Raw genomic sequence first — 15,900 nt, 5'->3', positions numbered from 1 at the left:
GGAAAAAATTCAAATTTCGAATGGTGTTTGTGGTTTTTTACGAATGCCAGCCATTTTAAAGTAATAAGCACAATATTAAGGAATAAATAAACAAAAAAATCTCTTCTAAGGTCGAGCATCAAGTCATGGGAGCCACACTATAAAATGTGAAAGCTTTAAAAGAAGTTTTAAAAGTTTTTGAATATTTTTATTCGAAAATACGTATCAGAACTGTTACCGTTTGCAAAAGAATTCTTTCTTTGCGATGCATAAATGTCATACTTAATATCTACAATCGTATCTGCTTTATTGATGGAATTTCAATGGGATTTCAATGGGAGCACAACAAATGCTTTGTGATTTCTCAAATAAAAGCTACTATTATCTCGCATATGATAAGATACATATTGACTGATAAGAATTATAAGCGTAAGGTTTTTTGATAGACATCAAATTTTTCGGCCGTAGGAGAGTTATATGATTGATTATTGTTCACGAAGCATTGTTTGAAGATGGCTGTAAATATGTTTATTCTTTTGTTCACCGGTAGGAGTTTCTTTTTAGCTTTTAATTAGATAAGTGTAAATGCTCATACAATTTTCATTTTCATGTTTAATTTGAAGCAAAAATTCTAATAGTAAGCAGCATGATATGAATGCATTTATCCATTTTTTGTTTAAGTTATTAAACTACATTTTTAGTTTATTAAAAAGAATAAATACACTCATGTAAAACAAGAAAAAACTACGTTTTATTGCACGAAATTTGCAGATTGCTGCATACACGAGTTTTAGGAATGCAAGAGGCCCGTATATAAATGCAAAATAAGTTAGTTTATGGATTAAAAGACATTTGACCTAAGAAGCTTTAGCTTTCGCCGGATGTCTTTTCATCTATTAGCTCACTTATTTTGTAATGAAAAAAAAGAGTTTTATGTAACCCCGAAACCCTTTTATGCTGTAATCTGCAATTTTTGTGCAATTAAACGTAGCTTTTTCTTGTTTTACTTTTCAAGCACGAAGGTAATTATTCAACTTTAAGTTGTGTGAAAAAACAAATGTTTAATTTTCGCCGTAATTAAGTTATAGATTTATTTGATCTTTCTTAACTACCCAATTGTGTTTTCTTCACTGTATTTTTATATCATAACTTGGTTATGGTTAACTTGGTATGGTTAAATTTAGGTTTAACCATACAGTTGAACGAGTGCTGCTAAATAACTGTGTTTATTTTCGACTTACTTATCCAGCGTACTAAAAATATATCCCATCACTATTACTAACTTAATATAAATATTTAGCACCATCAGTTTCAAATTTGTGATTGCTGCATTTACGGACAATTTAGTGCTAAATTTTATAAAAATAAATAAAAAAAATCAAAAGCAAAATGAGAACAGTGTCCCTGCTTTGTAGTTTGGCTAATATAAAATTCATTACTTTTTTTGTATTATTTTGTTTTATTTGTCATCGTGTTTTGCAATAGAACATCAGTAGGAATCAATAGTAATCAAATACATTTCTTTTTTAAACTAAGAAAATATAATTAAATAAAAAACAATGTTTCCCATATAACTGTTAGAAATCATCCCAGAACATTTGGGATATTCAAACCTTCATGTGCTGGGTTCCAGAACACAACATGAACGTATTCCCAAAAACTTCCTACCTTTTAAAATAAAATTTTGAGATTTGCATATGGTGTGGGAGAAGTGGTGGACTCTTCCATAGCGTTCAAGACGTTCGTATACGTAGTTACCTGGACCCACAAGGGACTAAAAATTATCAGACGTAATCATAACTTCTGTGTTTTGAAAACTTAACATCATAAAATAAATAAGTTGTTATTTCTGTTGTTACTAATCTCAGATTGATCAGGAAATACAGAAAAGAGGGCTGACTTAATTAGTTCATAAGGCAGTGAGAAGAAAAGGGATGTAAGTTATCTCCAAAATTAAAAATTTGGAGATGACCAGTACTTACATGGTAAGTGAACCTCTCCCCTGTCTTGGGGCAAGAGATGGTACTAGTAGCCCTGGTAGTTGCTGCTAGACAGCATGATTTAGAAAAAAATTTCAATGAAAGCCTACCTAGGATGTTATCCTTAAACGCATTTTACTCAAAACTTAAAAATGTCCATTTGCTTCTCACTGCCTCAATGACACTGATTGTGCTTGTTCATTAACATGTAGATGAAAAACATCCTGTTTTGATTCTGTGAGAATTGCAGCATAACCGTAATTTGATGTTTTACCAATGCCAAATTTCAGTTTCTTTCTGGCTGTTTGCTTGGTTATTCCTTTGCTGCAACTTTGCGCTTTGCAACTTTTCCAATTCCTATAAAATCTCGAGATAATGCGCCCCGTTTAATCAAATGAATGTTTTAAATTTCATATTGGCTTCTGTTGAAACTGGATGAATGTCTTCCTAGTGACTGAAGTACTGTCGACTCCTGCTACTACTTGATTCGACTTACCGGAAAGGACGAACTAAACGAAGTTTAGTGTTAATGCGAATTCCTCATCGACTACACGATTTTTTTCAAAAAAAGTATCTGTTTCGTTATTGGCTACTAAATATTGATTTCGTGAATGTTTTTACACCAATTTAGCGTCACTGACAGCAAAAGTTCTCCTACCAAACTAGTCCACGCATCGCACCGTTATTGCAACAAATAACCACTCAGCATCTTTCATTTTTTTCATTTTAATTACTAAGTTGATGAAATATAATGACACCTTAGTGCACTGTTTCATCTAAAGTTTAAAAATGGGAGAAAAAAGGAAGTTTGTGCTAAAAAAAAAAAAAAAAAAAAAGGAAAAAGAGAAAAGGTTAAGCTTTTCGATATGCTTAAACAACTATACAAAACATCGACGGTAGCACGACAATAAATCTGAGTGAATCTTCCATACGTACAATTAAAAATTAAAACAAAAAGATATTCGTAAAAGTTCAGCACTTTGTTTCAATATTTAAGCTTGCGGAGTAGTGTAAGCAAAGTAAATAGTATTATGAAAATGGAAACTGCTCTTGTACTGTGGATTAAAGAGGTCAGAAAGAGAGGCTGTTGCCATAAATGGAAACGTTATAAGAGAAAATGCGAAGCAATCGCATTAAAAAATATATTAAAAAAGAGTAACGATCTGATCATAGAGCATAAATCATCATCATCTTTATTTTTCAACTCATGAATAGTATTACTAAATCTATTGCACAGTACTATTATAGTGCAGAATTAACTTATTGCTACATACTGTGCGTGCCGTGTTGTTTTATTTTATGTCTTTCTCTCCCATTGATCATTCATTTTGTGCATCTTTAATTATTTTATGTTAAATAAAACGGCTTTTTTTATTTTTTAAAAACAGTAAAAGTTCAGTTCTTTATGTAAGAAATTGTAATGTGTAGTTTAGGAATGTTTTGAAGCAAACAGTTTAAGGGTTTTTAACAGTATCTAGAAGAATTCGATATGTTTCTAAAAAAATTGTATACGTGTATTTTTTTACAACGCAAAAATTTGACGTACGCGAGGAGTCTTGGAACACATCCCTCGCGTAAGTTGGGCCTTGACTATATTTCCGTTCTTCCTTTGTGACATTGGTATACTGGATCCGACGTAGCAAAAGAAAAACAAAAGACAGAGCAACATATTTACGGTTAGAAATTAGAAATCTACCGTTTTTTGTTGATTGTGCGAAAATCATAGTTTTGGATTTTCTTAAAAGTTTTAGAAAATTGACGGTATGAGACACTTTCTATTCTAAACAAACTCAGAAAACCATACCTTCCCACCTCACTAAGGTTTTAAGCTACAGATTATTGGTCGCATTCAACAGCCGAGTTAAGCAGGCATTCGAGCCCCGAATAGAAGGGTTCTGATTTGTCGAAGAAGGCTTCCATCCACGGTGATGTCTGGCTCAAGTTTAAATCGACAAATGAATATGGCCATAAGAAAGTTACTCTTAACTACTGGTTACTTACCGCTAAGGTACACGGAGATCCGTAACGTCTTTGGGGTTCCACATTATTCTTTTCTCTAATAATTACATTCAGCCTTTATTTACATTCAGCGTATAACTAGTATTATTTTAAAATTTTAGTTTTCGGATGTGCATTCGCTACAACTTGTACTGATGAAGAAGCCAACAAATGCATTACCAATGATGGTGATTTCGATTTTCTGCACCTTGAAGAAACCTTTCCACATGATGAGGATCATTTAACGAAGTTTTGTTCGTAAGTTGCTTATTTTTTTATTTTAATTTTGATGGGAAACGGACGGGCTTTGACCAGGAAAGGCCATCCTTTTTGACGGCATTCCTGACACCGATTCCTTGAAACAAACAAAATTTCTAGTTGTGGCATCATATTGAGAGATTATAGGAGGATGCTGAAATTTATTTGTACGCAAAAAAAAAAAAAAAAAAAAAAAAAAAAAAAAAAATTAATTTGAATTTTGACATTTTGCATTCAAATTATGTTTTTCGCAATCACGAGTGTGTGTATGTAGGCGTATGTGTTTGTGTGTGGGGGTATGTGTGTTTGTGTGTAGGGTATGTGTATGTGTATAGGCATGTGTGTTTGTATTTGTGTGCTAGCATAAGTGTGTGGGTAGTTGTGTGTACGAACGTGTGGGGGGTGGGGTATGTGTATGTGTGTGTGTAGACATATGCGTTCGTGTCTGTGTGCAGGCATGAATGTGTGGGTAGTTGTGTGTATGTTTTTGTGTGTGTGTATGTGTAGGTGTCTGTATGTATGTGTGTGTGTTTGTGTGCGCGTGTGTGTGTGTGTAGTTGTGTATGTATGCGCGTGTGTGTAGGACATGGATGCAACCTGGAGACGGCTTTCGCTATAGGGGCAGCATCCGGAGGAGCCGGTCGGCGGTGATGGAGCGGAGGGTGGCAGTGGGAAAATAAAATGATAGCACGCCAAAAACAATCAAGTGAGAAAAATAAGCAATCGTGATTGCTCCAAAAAATTTAAAAAAAAAAAAAATTGAATTTTGACCTCTTGAATTCAAATTATGTTTTTCGCAATCACGAGGGTGTGTGTGTATGTAGGCGTGTGTGTTTGTGTGTGGGGGGTATGTGTGTCTGTGTGTAGGGGGTATGTGTATGTGTGTAGGCATATGTGTTTGTGTCTGTGTGCTGGCATAAGTGTGTGGGTAGTTGTGTATATGAATTTGTGTGTGTGAGGGGGGGGGGGGGTATGTGTATGTGTGTAGGCATATGTGTTTGTGTGCAGGCATGAATGTGTGTGTAGTTGTGTGTATGTGTGTGTAGGTGTTTGTGTGTGTGTGTGTGTGTGTGCGTGTATGCGCGTGTGTGTAGGGTATGGACGCAACCTGGAGACGGTTTTTGCTTGAGGAGCAGCATCGTGAGGACCCGGTCGACGGTAATGCTGCAGAGGGTGGCGGTGGAAAATAAAATAAATGAGAACAATAAGCAATCGTGATTGCTCAAAAAAAAAAAAAAAAAAAAAAAAAAAAAGATCAGTATACAAATGTGGATACATTCGAAACATATTTGGAGCACATGTCAGTGCACTTTTTCTTTTTTTTTATATTTTAAACGTAGGACATTTGGAATACATTTTGGAATACATTAGTGCACATGCAGGCAATTATAGTTGGGGCAATCCTAATTTAGCAGCATCGTAATAATGTGGTTAGAATCTGCGTAGCCTTCACAATGGTACCAGTTTAGGTTTGCTCCAACTGTAGAATAATTTTTCAGAATAAAAGTGTTCCAAACGTGCTTCCAATGTGAACTGGGAGTATGCGGTGTCACATTTATACTATTATTTGTGGTTTATTTGTCATAAGATTATACTAAAATTTTGAGTAAAAATTACATTAACTTAACAATACGTTTTTTTAGCAAAGCCTTTTCGTTACTGGACTGTGCTCTTGCATTCGTCGACCGATGTCCGAGCTCAAGATATGCAAACTACCTCGAAGGTATGAAGGGACATAAAGCCGTTTTCAAGAAGTTATGTGACACATCAAACTCATTCAGAGCGGGTATGTATTGATTAGCTTATTTTTTAAAGCATTTAAAACTTATAATCTTATTTTTTTAAAGTAAAGCTCTAAAACGTATAAATTTATTTTTTAAAGTAAGGATTTAAAACTTATAAACTCATTTTTTAAAGTAAAGATTTATAATTTATTTTTTAATGAAAAAAAATTAAAACTTTATTTTTTAAAGTTGAAACTTATTTTTTAAAGTAAGAATCTGAAACTTTTTTTTTTAAAGTATGGATATAAAACTTATTTTTAAAGTGAATGAATTTACTGGCGAAGGCAATCTTATCAAATAATATCTAATATTTGATGGAAGTAAGACCGTTTTTATTTGATTTTATTATTTAACAAATACTCGAATATTTGAAATAAGTTGGTTCGTACAATGGAGCTTCTTGAATTAAGAGCCTTTAATAAGCAATATTGCGTCTTTGTAGCAGGGTTCTTTATTTGTCATTTGATGAGATTCTTATTTTTTATGTTTACAAAACCAAATTGTATTTTCTTTTTCGATTAATAGGGTGAGCCGTCAGTAATTTACCGCCAGCCAGTAATTGACCACTGGAGCACAAAAATGTACCAAACGAGAAAAAATTAGTAAACATTCTGTATCTAATTGCTAGAACTATAGCATCTCATTAAATGCTTCCTTAAAATTGAAAATTGTAAGTAAGTTTTTTCGATTGGAGGTTAGGGACTGCACATTTACAAAGCCATCGAGAAAATTTCAAGAACATCATTTTTCTTACTAGTGAGAATGTTTATGAGATGAAACGTTTAATCGTATTTCTACAGGTTAAACTTTATTCTACAGGTCCATTTCTATAAGAAATGCTGATAATCCCTGCTTGTTCCAAGTACATAAAAACTTCCGTTTATTAAATACTAATTATTTATTCTAGGATTAAAGTGTGGTCAATAATGGATTTCTAAAACATTATCCATGCCAGTGATTGACCAGAACGGTCAAGTAATAAACTTTTTTTTTCTCAAAACGGAAGTGAAAAAAAAAAAATTCTTCAGAAAAAGTTTTTTTTTTTTTCCAGTAACTGACCTGTGCGGTTATTTAAAAAATATTCTAGGTCAACCCTAAAAAATGCAGATAATTGCCACGTCTCTAATGAACGTATCTCATAAGATACGTCCAATAATGAGCAAAATTTAGTATTTAAACATTATCTGGAAATATTTTAAATTTAATTGCATTACATGTAAGTAGATTCCCTCTTATATAATTAAAAACTGAGCGTATGTATCTATGTATGTACCTATGTATGTAGGTATGTCCAAGTTACTTCTCCTGAACGCCAATGATCTGACCATCGAGCCAGGTATCGATAGATTCCTAATTTTCCCGTCTTTAGGTTTGCCTATTTACCATAATCCTCCGATAATAATTAGCGGATATATCAATTAAAAACTATTAATTATGACACTTAGATCTCGACATAAAATCCCTATTTTTCGAAGGCTTTTCTCCATTCAAATGATTATTCAGTGCTTCATCTCAACTTTTCGCAACAACGCTTTTATTAAAATTTATAGCATGAAGAAAACGATATTGAGACGAAAGATCTGTTGCCATTATTTTTCTCGAATATGAACAAGTAAAATTCTTACTTTTGTTTTAAAGGGTTTTCCTGTAATCGGGGGATTCAAAATGTTTACTTTTTGGGTATTTTTCCGCAATCTGCAGCAAAATTTTGCTGTTTTTTTTGGGATCAAGCATGAGTGTTGAACACGCGTCCCTTGACATAACTTTTATTTCTGAGGTGGACCGAGCAAAGCCGGGCGACGTAGCTAGTGCTCTTCATAAAATTTGTGCAATGAAACAAAGATTTAACATATTTGGACTGTATATATAGTTTTTTTGCTATAGATGCTTCTGCGTAACTTTCCATCCAATTTCTCAAAAGTTACTAACTATTATTTGCAATATTCTTGTTTTTTCAGAGTATTTGGAACATGTTTCCTGCGTGAATGATAAAATTTTGGCAGCAAAAGAAGGTTGTTTAGATCACATGGATATGTTCGTAGAGGGTTTCCAGTAAGTTAATTTTCACTTTATTAGGAATATTTTGTGATTTCAGAATTCATAAGAGATAAACTAATATACGATTTCTTAGTTTTTAAATCTTATTTGAATGTGCTAAAACTAATTTAAAGTCTTCCACGTAAAAAAATGAAAAAACAACTTTTTGAAGCAAATATTCCTTAGTCTGTTACTTATCCTATAGACAAAAATTAAGAAAGTAGAATCAATCGAATTCAATTAGAGGCACTGAAAAATAACATTCAATTTTGGACTAATAGCCTTTCAACATCGGCGTGTAAGAGTAATCATATACAGGGTGTTCCGTTTTAACCTGCAAGACCTCTATCTTCGCAACCGTTAGTTCTAGATGCATACTTCCAACTGCAAAAAAGTTCCAAATCAGATGCAGGGTTAAGATATTGAAAGTTTGAAGCAAAAACAAAAGTGAGTCAAGAAATACAAAATTTAACTTTTTATACGTGCCATAGGACTCCTAACTTATATTCAGGAAAATAATCTCCGTTGAAAAATTATTCAAACACAAAAAGTTTGACATATAGTACTACCAATATTCACCGAGTCACAACGTTTTGTGACTTACACCGTTTTTCCAGCGCCGTCAATAACACTTTTTGGGGGAAAATCTAACAGCTAACAAGGGTTTAAAATTTTATGTGTGCAGGGTGTGGTTCTTAAAATTGATTGAGGTTTTGTAGTGTGTTTTTTCGTAACATGGCATAGCATTTGGAATTAATTTTTGAAAAGCAAAGAAAAGTATGAATACTTTGTTTTTTTACTTCGACAACCCGTTATTCTTCCGGAGCGAAGGGCGATAAGTTCTAATCGTATCTTCTATATGGTCCCTTAAAACTTTGAACTCGAATATTTTCTTGAGTTTTGGTCGCACAATTCGCACTTGAATTCGCACTTTGAATTTTGGTCGCACAGGTCAATTTTTTTTTTTTTTTTTTGTGTTAGTAATATCTTTCAATGGAGATTGTTTCCCTAAATATAAGTTAAAGGACCTAGGGTCCGTATAAAAAGTTAAATTTTGTATTTTTGATTCATTTTTATTTTCGCTTCAAACTTTCACCATCTTAACTCTGCATCTGATTTTTGCAATTGGAAGTATGCATCTAGAACTAGCGGTTGCGAAAATAGAGGTTTTGCAGGTTAAAGCGGAACAGCCTGTTGTAGATGTTTCAAAGTAAAAATTTCAAATTAAATCATTGTCTCATCAGCACCTTTTAAGCTTTCTGTAGTTATGAATAATGCTTTAAATAATTATTCCCACGAATTTACGCAGATCACAAAACAGGATGGATCCTGACAGTATTTTCCTAACTAAATAGTGTAACTTTCACCAGATGTGTAGATTTAACACAAAACTGAAAAGAAGTACAAGAACTGAGCTCCCGCGGACTACTAGCTCCTCCTCCTTCAAAACACTGACTTTAAGTGATATTGACAATTCTAGAAATCCTAGCATGTATACATTGCGTAGTCCCACTGTGAACAAATGACCCTTGTCAGTCCTTTGAGAAAACGAGTCAATTCCTTAAAATAGGCAGAGAAAGAAGAAAGGACGCGTGCCATATTCTGGAGTTAAGCAACATTTTGGCGATAAGAAAAAAATAAAAACCAAATACTTCAAGTATATTTTTGTTATGTGATTATTTAGACCTGAAAGGCTTAAGTTGCAGCAATAACTGCATCAAATTGGCGAAAATGTAAAAATCACAAGCTTTGCATTCTTTATTGCAACCCTACTCTCGTCAATTTTCAATTGAAATTAATTATAGAAGGAGTTGCTATATCTGACCAATGGCTTCCGAAAGAAGTAAAATCATGCCCACTCACTTACGTAGGATATGATCTGTTCAATAAGACATCTGCTTTGACCGCACAAAATTAAGATACTTTACCCAATTGGCTATTTTTTAAATTCCAAGGTAACGTATTAAAGCTCTAGAATCAATAACGCACTTGCAAATTCCGTTCAAACTTTTTTCTCCATATCACCCCTTCAAGAAAGTGCACTATCCTGAAAGAAGCGGAGCCATGGGTCAACTCTTTGCGGACAGAATTTATTCGCATATAAAAACATTGCTGAGTCACTCCCCTCCAGAAGAAAATTTCGGCTGCGGTAGTGGCCCTGATTATAATAAATTTGTAAAGAGACGGAAGGATTATTAAGTATGTTTCCAATTATTTATTTGATTACTTAATCGGTTTTGAAAATTCATGTTTTTTCCTGATTTGGAAACTAAGAATACTTTTAAATTACTACTTTTTATTCTCTTTCTATTTTATCAAAAATTTTCTATGTAAATGTATTGTACTGTTCATGTTATAAAAGAAGATCCAGAGATAATTGATGTCTTTTTTTTGGCGCAAATGGATATTTCACATTTTTCTCGGTACTTTTACTACACAAAATTGTTTCCATCACGCAAATATAGTGAAACATAGTTCTGCTGATAAAAAGAGACACTTTTGAAAACTTCTCATCAATTGAGGCAATGGGGAGAGAAGGGATGTAAGTAGATTTTTTCAAGTTTTGAGCAAAACCGTTTGAAGTTCAGATCCTTCGTATGCTTTAATTGAAATTGTTTTCTAAATAATGCTGTACAGAGTTGCGCAACAGAGCTACAAGTAATATCTCTCGCTCCAACACCAAGAAGAAGTTCCTCTACTATTTGTACTGGTTATCTCCAAATTTTTAATTTTGCTACCTAGGTACATACATCCCTTTTCCTCTCATTACCTCAATTGATTTTCATTTTTTTTCAAAGTTTTCAGAGTGAGTCTAAATTTTTGCACTGATAAAAAGAATATTAAAACAAAATGCTATTTAAGATTTAGATATATTTGTCTTTTTTTTTTAATTCTTTTTTTACAATTAGATCCTTGTCTTATTACATTTTTCTTTCCCAGTACAATATTAGCTGAATGCATGTATAGTTAATAATTGAAAGTTGAACATAAAAAATGACACACATGATCAGATCCAAATAGACATGATAAGAATGGAAACATGACCAGATCAAAAACTGAAAATAAACTTGGAAGAATGACTGTTTAAGAAAAAACTTCCTGGGGCGCCGTGAAGGGGTTTTGCAGTCGAATCCTATATAACTTTGTTTTTCACATATATTACCGATTCCTATATATATTTTTAAGTTATGGTAAAATACTCAACCAAAATTTTAGCTTTCCTAGTACCTTGGAGCGAAGTTGAAAATCGTCTAAACCTTCTCAGAACTAGGACAGGTGTACTATAACTTTGTGTGTGCAACTAAGTGTACTAACGTTGTGAAAATGTTTCTTTAAATAAGGATAGAAATAAAAGGAAATTATGTTCAAATCTGAGAGTCTTTTTTTTCAAATGAATTTGCTTTGTTTGTGCAAGACTGATTAAAAAAAATAAAATTGACGATTTTGTGACAGAAAATTTCATGACTCCAAAGTAAATATTTTCTTCATTTTTATTTTATTTTCTGTCTTTGTATTTGTAAATTTAATCAACTGAATTTTATTTAGTTATAAAACAGAAGTACTTTAAATATTTTGCTTATGAGAAAATAATGATAGTGCATCTAGATTGATCATCTATTTGGTTTTTCTTAAACCACTTGGTGATTGTACCTTGAGACAGCCAAACATTTTGCACCTTAGGACACGTTCCAAGGTACAACATATGCATGGTTCTTAATAATTAATTTATGTTTCAGAACATGGAACGATGTTCTAATCTTATACAGTCTTTTAAACAAATTTAATGTTAGATAATAATTCATCATTCATAATTCTTAATTCATAATTAATTATTCATCATTTATTTCACTACCAGGAATTTTTTTTTTTGCTTTCTGATGCAAAATTAGGTTAAGTAATAAGTTGTTTCCTGAATAATGAAGACTTTCCCGACAATTTTGTTGGATGTCTTTTCATCCATAAGCTCATTATTTTTTGCATTGAAAAAGGCGTTCCCTATAACGCCGAAACACGTGTCTGCTGTAATTTACAAATTTGTGCTTCTTCTAACGTTGTTTTGTCTTACTTTATGCCATATTTATTTTCTTTTATGATTATCTTATTTTTCTACTTTTCTTTTATACTATAGTTACTCGAACAGATGTCAAAAGTGTTCGGCTTGTTTGTAAATCGATAAGTTACTTTGAAATGATTAAATTATAATTTATTGAATAAAACTCCATTTTAATTGTATATCATAAAAGTCAGTAATCGATATAAAGTTTTCCATGAAAGAATAAATGTTTGAAATAAGATTTATCGAGTGAAACAAAATTTATTCTGTAAATGTTTTAACTTCTTCATTTTAAATATTGTATTTGAAAAGCATATGGGTCATTGCTTATGGTTACTTCTAGTAGGTAACACTTTCATGCAAGAATGAGAAAAAAAAGAAAACAAAAGGTTTTGAACTTGAAAAATATTTGCGTTCAAAAGTTACGTCTTCTGGAGAATGACCCATATGTAATAGCTTTACTTCGAAACATATCCATTTTTGAATTAAATATTCTTTTTGCTTTTCTGATATTTTCCTTTAGTCGATTTTTAAGCAGTGAACGTGTTTAGCTTAAAAATCAAAAGATAGATGCTTACCAAAATATAAAAAAAAGGTATATTTTATATTTTGTACTAAGTGTTTCATTACATTGTAAAGCATTACAGTATATTTGTTTAGGCTGAAAGAAAAGGAAATACTTTGGTACGTTGCAGTACCTTTTAGTTTAAAAGTTATATCAAATAAGATTTATACACTGTATCTGTTTAAATCTCTTGGAAACGTATTTCCATGAGCTAATAAGATATTTCCTGTGCGCCAAATTTGAATTTATTGTTTTTAGTGGATTATGTTTTTGGTTTGTCCTTCAAAATTTTGAGAAAGAGCAAAATTATTATTTCTTCCCTAAAATCTTGGTAATATGGATCTCTGCAACTAAACCTTTCATTAAATAATAAGTTATTTGGTTAAAAGGAGCTATTAAAGAGAAAAATCCTTGTGAAATCTGTGGTAATTGGAAACTCGAATTAATCATCAAGTAGAAAGCAGCCCTTAAAACCTGAATGTATTTAACCCAACCTAAATAAAAACTGCTTCGTGTTTAACTTCTTAGAATCCTTATATATATAATAGCCTATGATCGAGTAACGCGTGCGTTTCTGCAATGAAACTCGTGCCACAACATGATAATTTGATACTATGTTTTGGTTATGTTTAATATTCAAGGAAAGGCTTTATTGTAACAAGGCTGAACTCGTAGGGTACATTAACTTTTTTACTAGTAAGACTGTGTCATTTCAGAGGAATGAAGAAACGAAAAAACTGTCAACAATGAACGCTACCTCCTGGAGTTTAGGGTTAATCCAATGGAGCTAGGGTTACAATTTCAACTATCAAAATATCAGCAAACAGGCAATGGCTTTGTTCAAACGTAGCAGAGCAGAAGCAATTTTAACCCGTCATACCTTGATGGTCGACTTTATAGTTACTTAATATTAGGCTTAACATTTGGCATTTATTTTAAGTTTCTGCAATATTAGGTAATCCTTGAACTAAAAGAAAAAAAAATTAAATACATAAATACATACGTGAAATACACCGCCAGCTCAGTCATTTCCAGCCGCTTGCTCCGGTCACTCGTCTGATCTGCTAATTCTATATTAGCTACCAGCTTGTTTCGCATTCTTGGATTCCTTAAGAGGTTTTCCATCTCCAACCGAAGTCACTTTCCTATGCCGGGCTGATGAGTGCTAATAAGCACGAAACTGCAGTCCTCGGCTGGAAATGACTGAGCTGGCGGTGTATTTCACGTATTTCTGCTTTAGCCCTGGCTAATGGGCCGGTAATTTACTGAATACATAAATACATACTTCAATGGAGAAGCTAAACATTACGTTATATTACATTTTTTCGAAACAAAATATTTATTCAAATTTACAGAAAGATCTACTATTGTTTTTCAGTGTACATGTTTAACTAGAAAGCAATCTAATTTGCTTTAAACTTTTAAGTATCTTTTCTAATGTAAACCATAGCTGAAGCTTTTTCAGTTTAACTATTTGCTATCAATTAAAAATATTCTTCATAATTTATCGAAGTATAACTTTGGGATTATATTTGAAGAATTATAACCTATGTTTGTCTACATGAAAACCCTCAGACAGGAGTTCCGCATTTGTTTTGTTTCTCAACACAGCATGGATATGGAAATGATATTATTTATTCAACAAATGCAGGGTATTGAACTGTTATTTAACTTAAATCTATAGGTGCTCTACAGCTGTGAATAACTACAAGACCTGCATCGAAGACGCAGTGAAGGGGTGTGGAGACAAGGCAGCCGAAGTCTTCCGAACCTTATACCACCCTCGAATAAGCATTAACGTATCATTTTGTGAACAGATCCTCAAAAATCTGGAAGATATGGAGGATTAAATGTATTTGTTTTTATCCGACTACTTGTATTTGTACTTGATAAATAAAAAATCAATGTTTTTTTCCCTCATTTATTTCAATCAAATAACAACTGCAACGAAGTCATGGAAATACTACAAGGGTTTAGGTTTGGAAAAATTCCTGCAAGCCAAAAAAAAAAAAAAAAAAAATAGATAAGTTCACTTGATATGGATCAACTTTCATTAATTTTCCGATTAGAAAGCCAGTAATTATGGTTAACTAACTCCTTTTAGTTTACATTATTTAAGTGCACTAACTTTTACAATAACTTTAATTTAGTGAGGATTTTGTAAATTTTTAAAGAAGGGGTTTTAGCTACAATTAGAACTGATTTCTAATTGGGGATCAGGTAAGGAGAAAATTGTTTTACATACACTAATTTAGTGCTTCTCAACCTTTTTTACTTTGCGGCACACTTAAGAAATTTCTAGATCAACGGGGCACACGGAACTTAATTTCGCAATGGGAATGTAGAAATGCTTTTATCATTCACTGGCAAAAAGACGTGGGAGGGGGGGGGGGGTGCTTTTTCATATGAATAAAACAATTATAACTAACGTAGTGTATATAAATTTATTTAGAAAGTAGAAATATTTCTAATGTATTGAGGTTGTTAATAAACAACAAAACTACTTATATCAGATTTTGTAGTAAGTTACCACCCTAATCCAGGGTTAAGGCAGAAATACTTAAAATACACCACCAGCTCAGTTATTCCATCCGAGGACTGCAGTTTCGTGCTTTTTAGCACTCATCAACCCGGAATAGGAATCACATGAGCTGGTGGCGAAAAACCTCTTAAGGGAGCCTAGAGAGCCAAACAAACTGGTAGCTAATGTAGAATTAGCACTCCAGATGAGTGACCGCAGCAATGGTGCGGTTCAACTCAAAGATTGATTGCAAAGCATGGTATTTTGTAGTAAGTTACCATCCTTACCCTCTAGGCTCCCTTAAGAGGTTTTTCGCCACCAGCTCATGTGATTCCTATTCCGGGCTGATGAGTGCTAAAAAGCACGAAACTGCAGTTCTCGGATGGAATAACTGAGCTGGTGGTGTATTTTAAGTACTTATATCAGACTTTACAGAAAATTATGTTTCATATGTTTCAAAGCATTTCTGTCAAACATGTCATTAAAGTGCACACTGTAGTTAAACGATTTATTAAATAATGTTTCAAGAAAAAAGCAAGCAAGAAATTATAACCAAGCACCTAACTTCCGTTTGACATTAATGAGACACTTGAGTCTGCTTTGAGGAGCAAAGCCGTTTGATGTTCGACTCTGTGCTGGACACGAAGTTCTTGATCAGGCTCTCTTGCTGTTTTTTATAAGTGTGAGCACTGAGAAGTTGAGTTCTGAAAGATATGTAATAGTAT

The 15,900-nt window shown here is 32.8% G+C and overlaps 1 protein-coding gene across 1 annotated transcript; it reads left to right on the top strand.

Moving 5' to 3' along the window:
- Positions 1-406: 406 nt before the first annotated feature.
- Positions 407-14,570, top strand: LOC129225194 (uncharacterized). The gene is made up of 5 exons (XM_054859762.1): positions 407-525; positions 4,079-4,214; positions 5,858-6,000; positions 7,957-8,050; positions 14,339-14,570. Exons 1-5 carry the CDS (start codon positions 492-494, stop codon positions 14,502-14,504), a joined length of 573 nt encoding a protein of 190 aa, XP_054715737.1. The 5' UTR covers positions 407-491; the 3' UTR covers positions 14,505-14,570.
- The last annotated feature ends 1,330 nt before the right edge of the window (positions 14,571-15,900 follow it).

This window comes from Uloborus diversus, chromosome 6 (genome assembly GCF_026930045.1).
Source record: "Uloborus diversus isolate 005 chromosome 6, Udiv.v.3.1, whole genome shotgun sequence".
Lineage (NCBI taxonomy): Eukaryota > Metazoa > Arthropoda > Arachnida > Araneae > Uloboridae > Uloborus > Uloborus diversus.
Note: the sequence above shows the minus strand (reverse complement) of the source record. Positions and strands in the feature narration are given on the sequence as shown.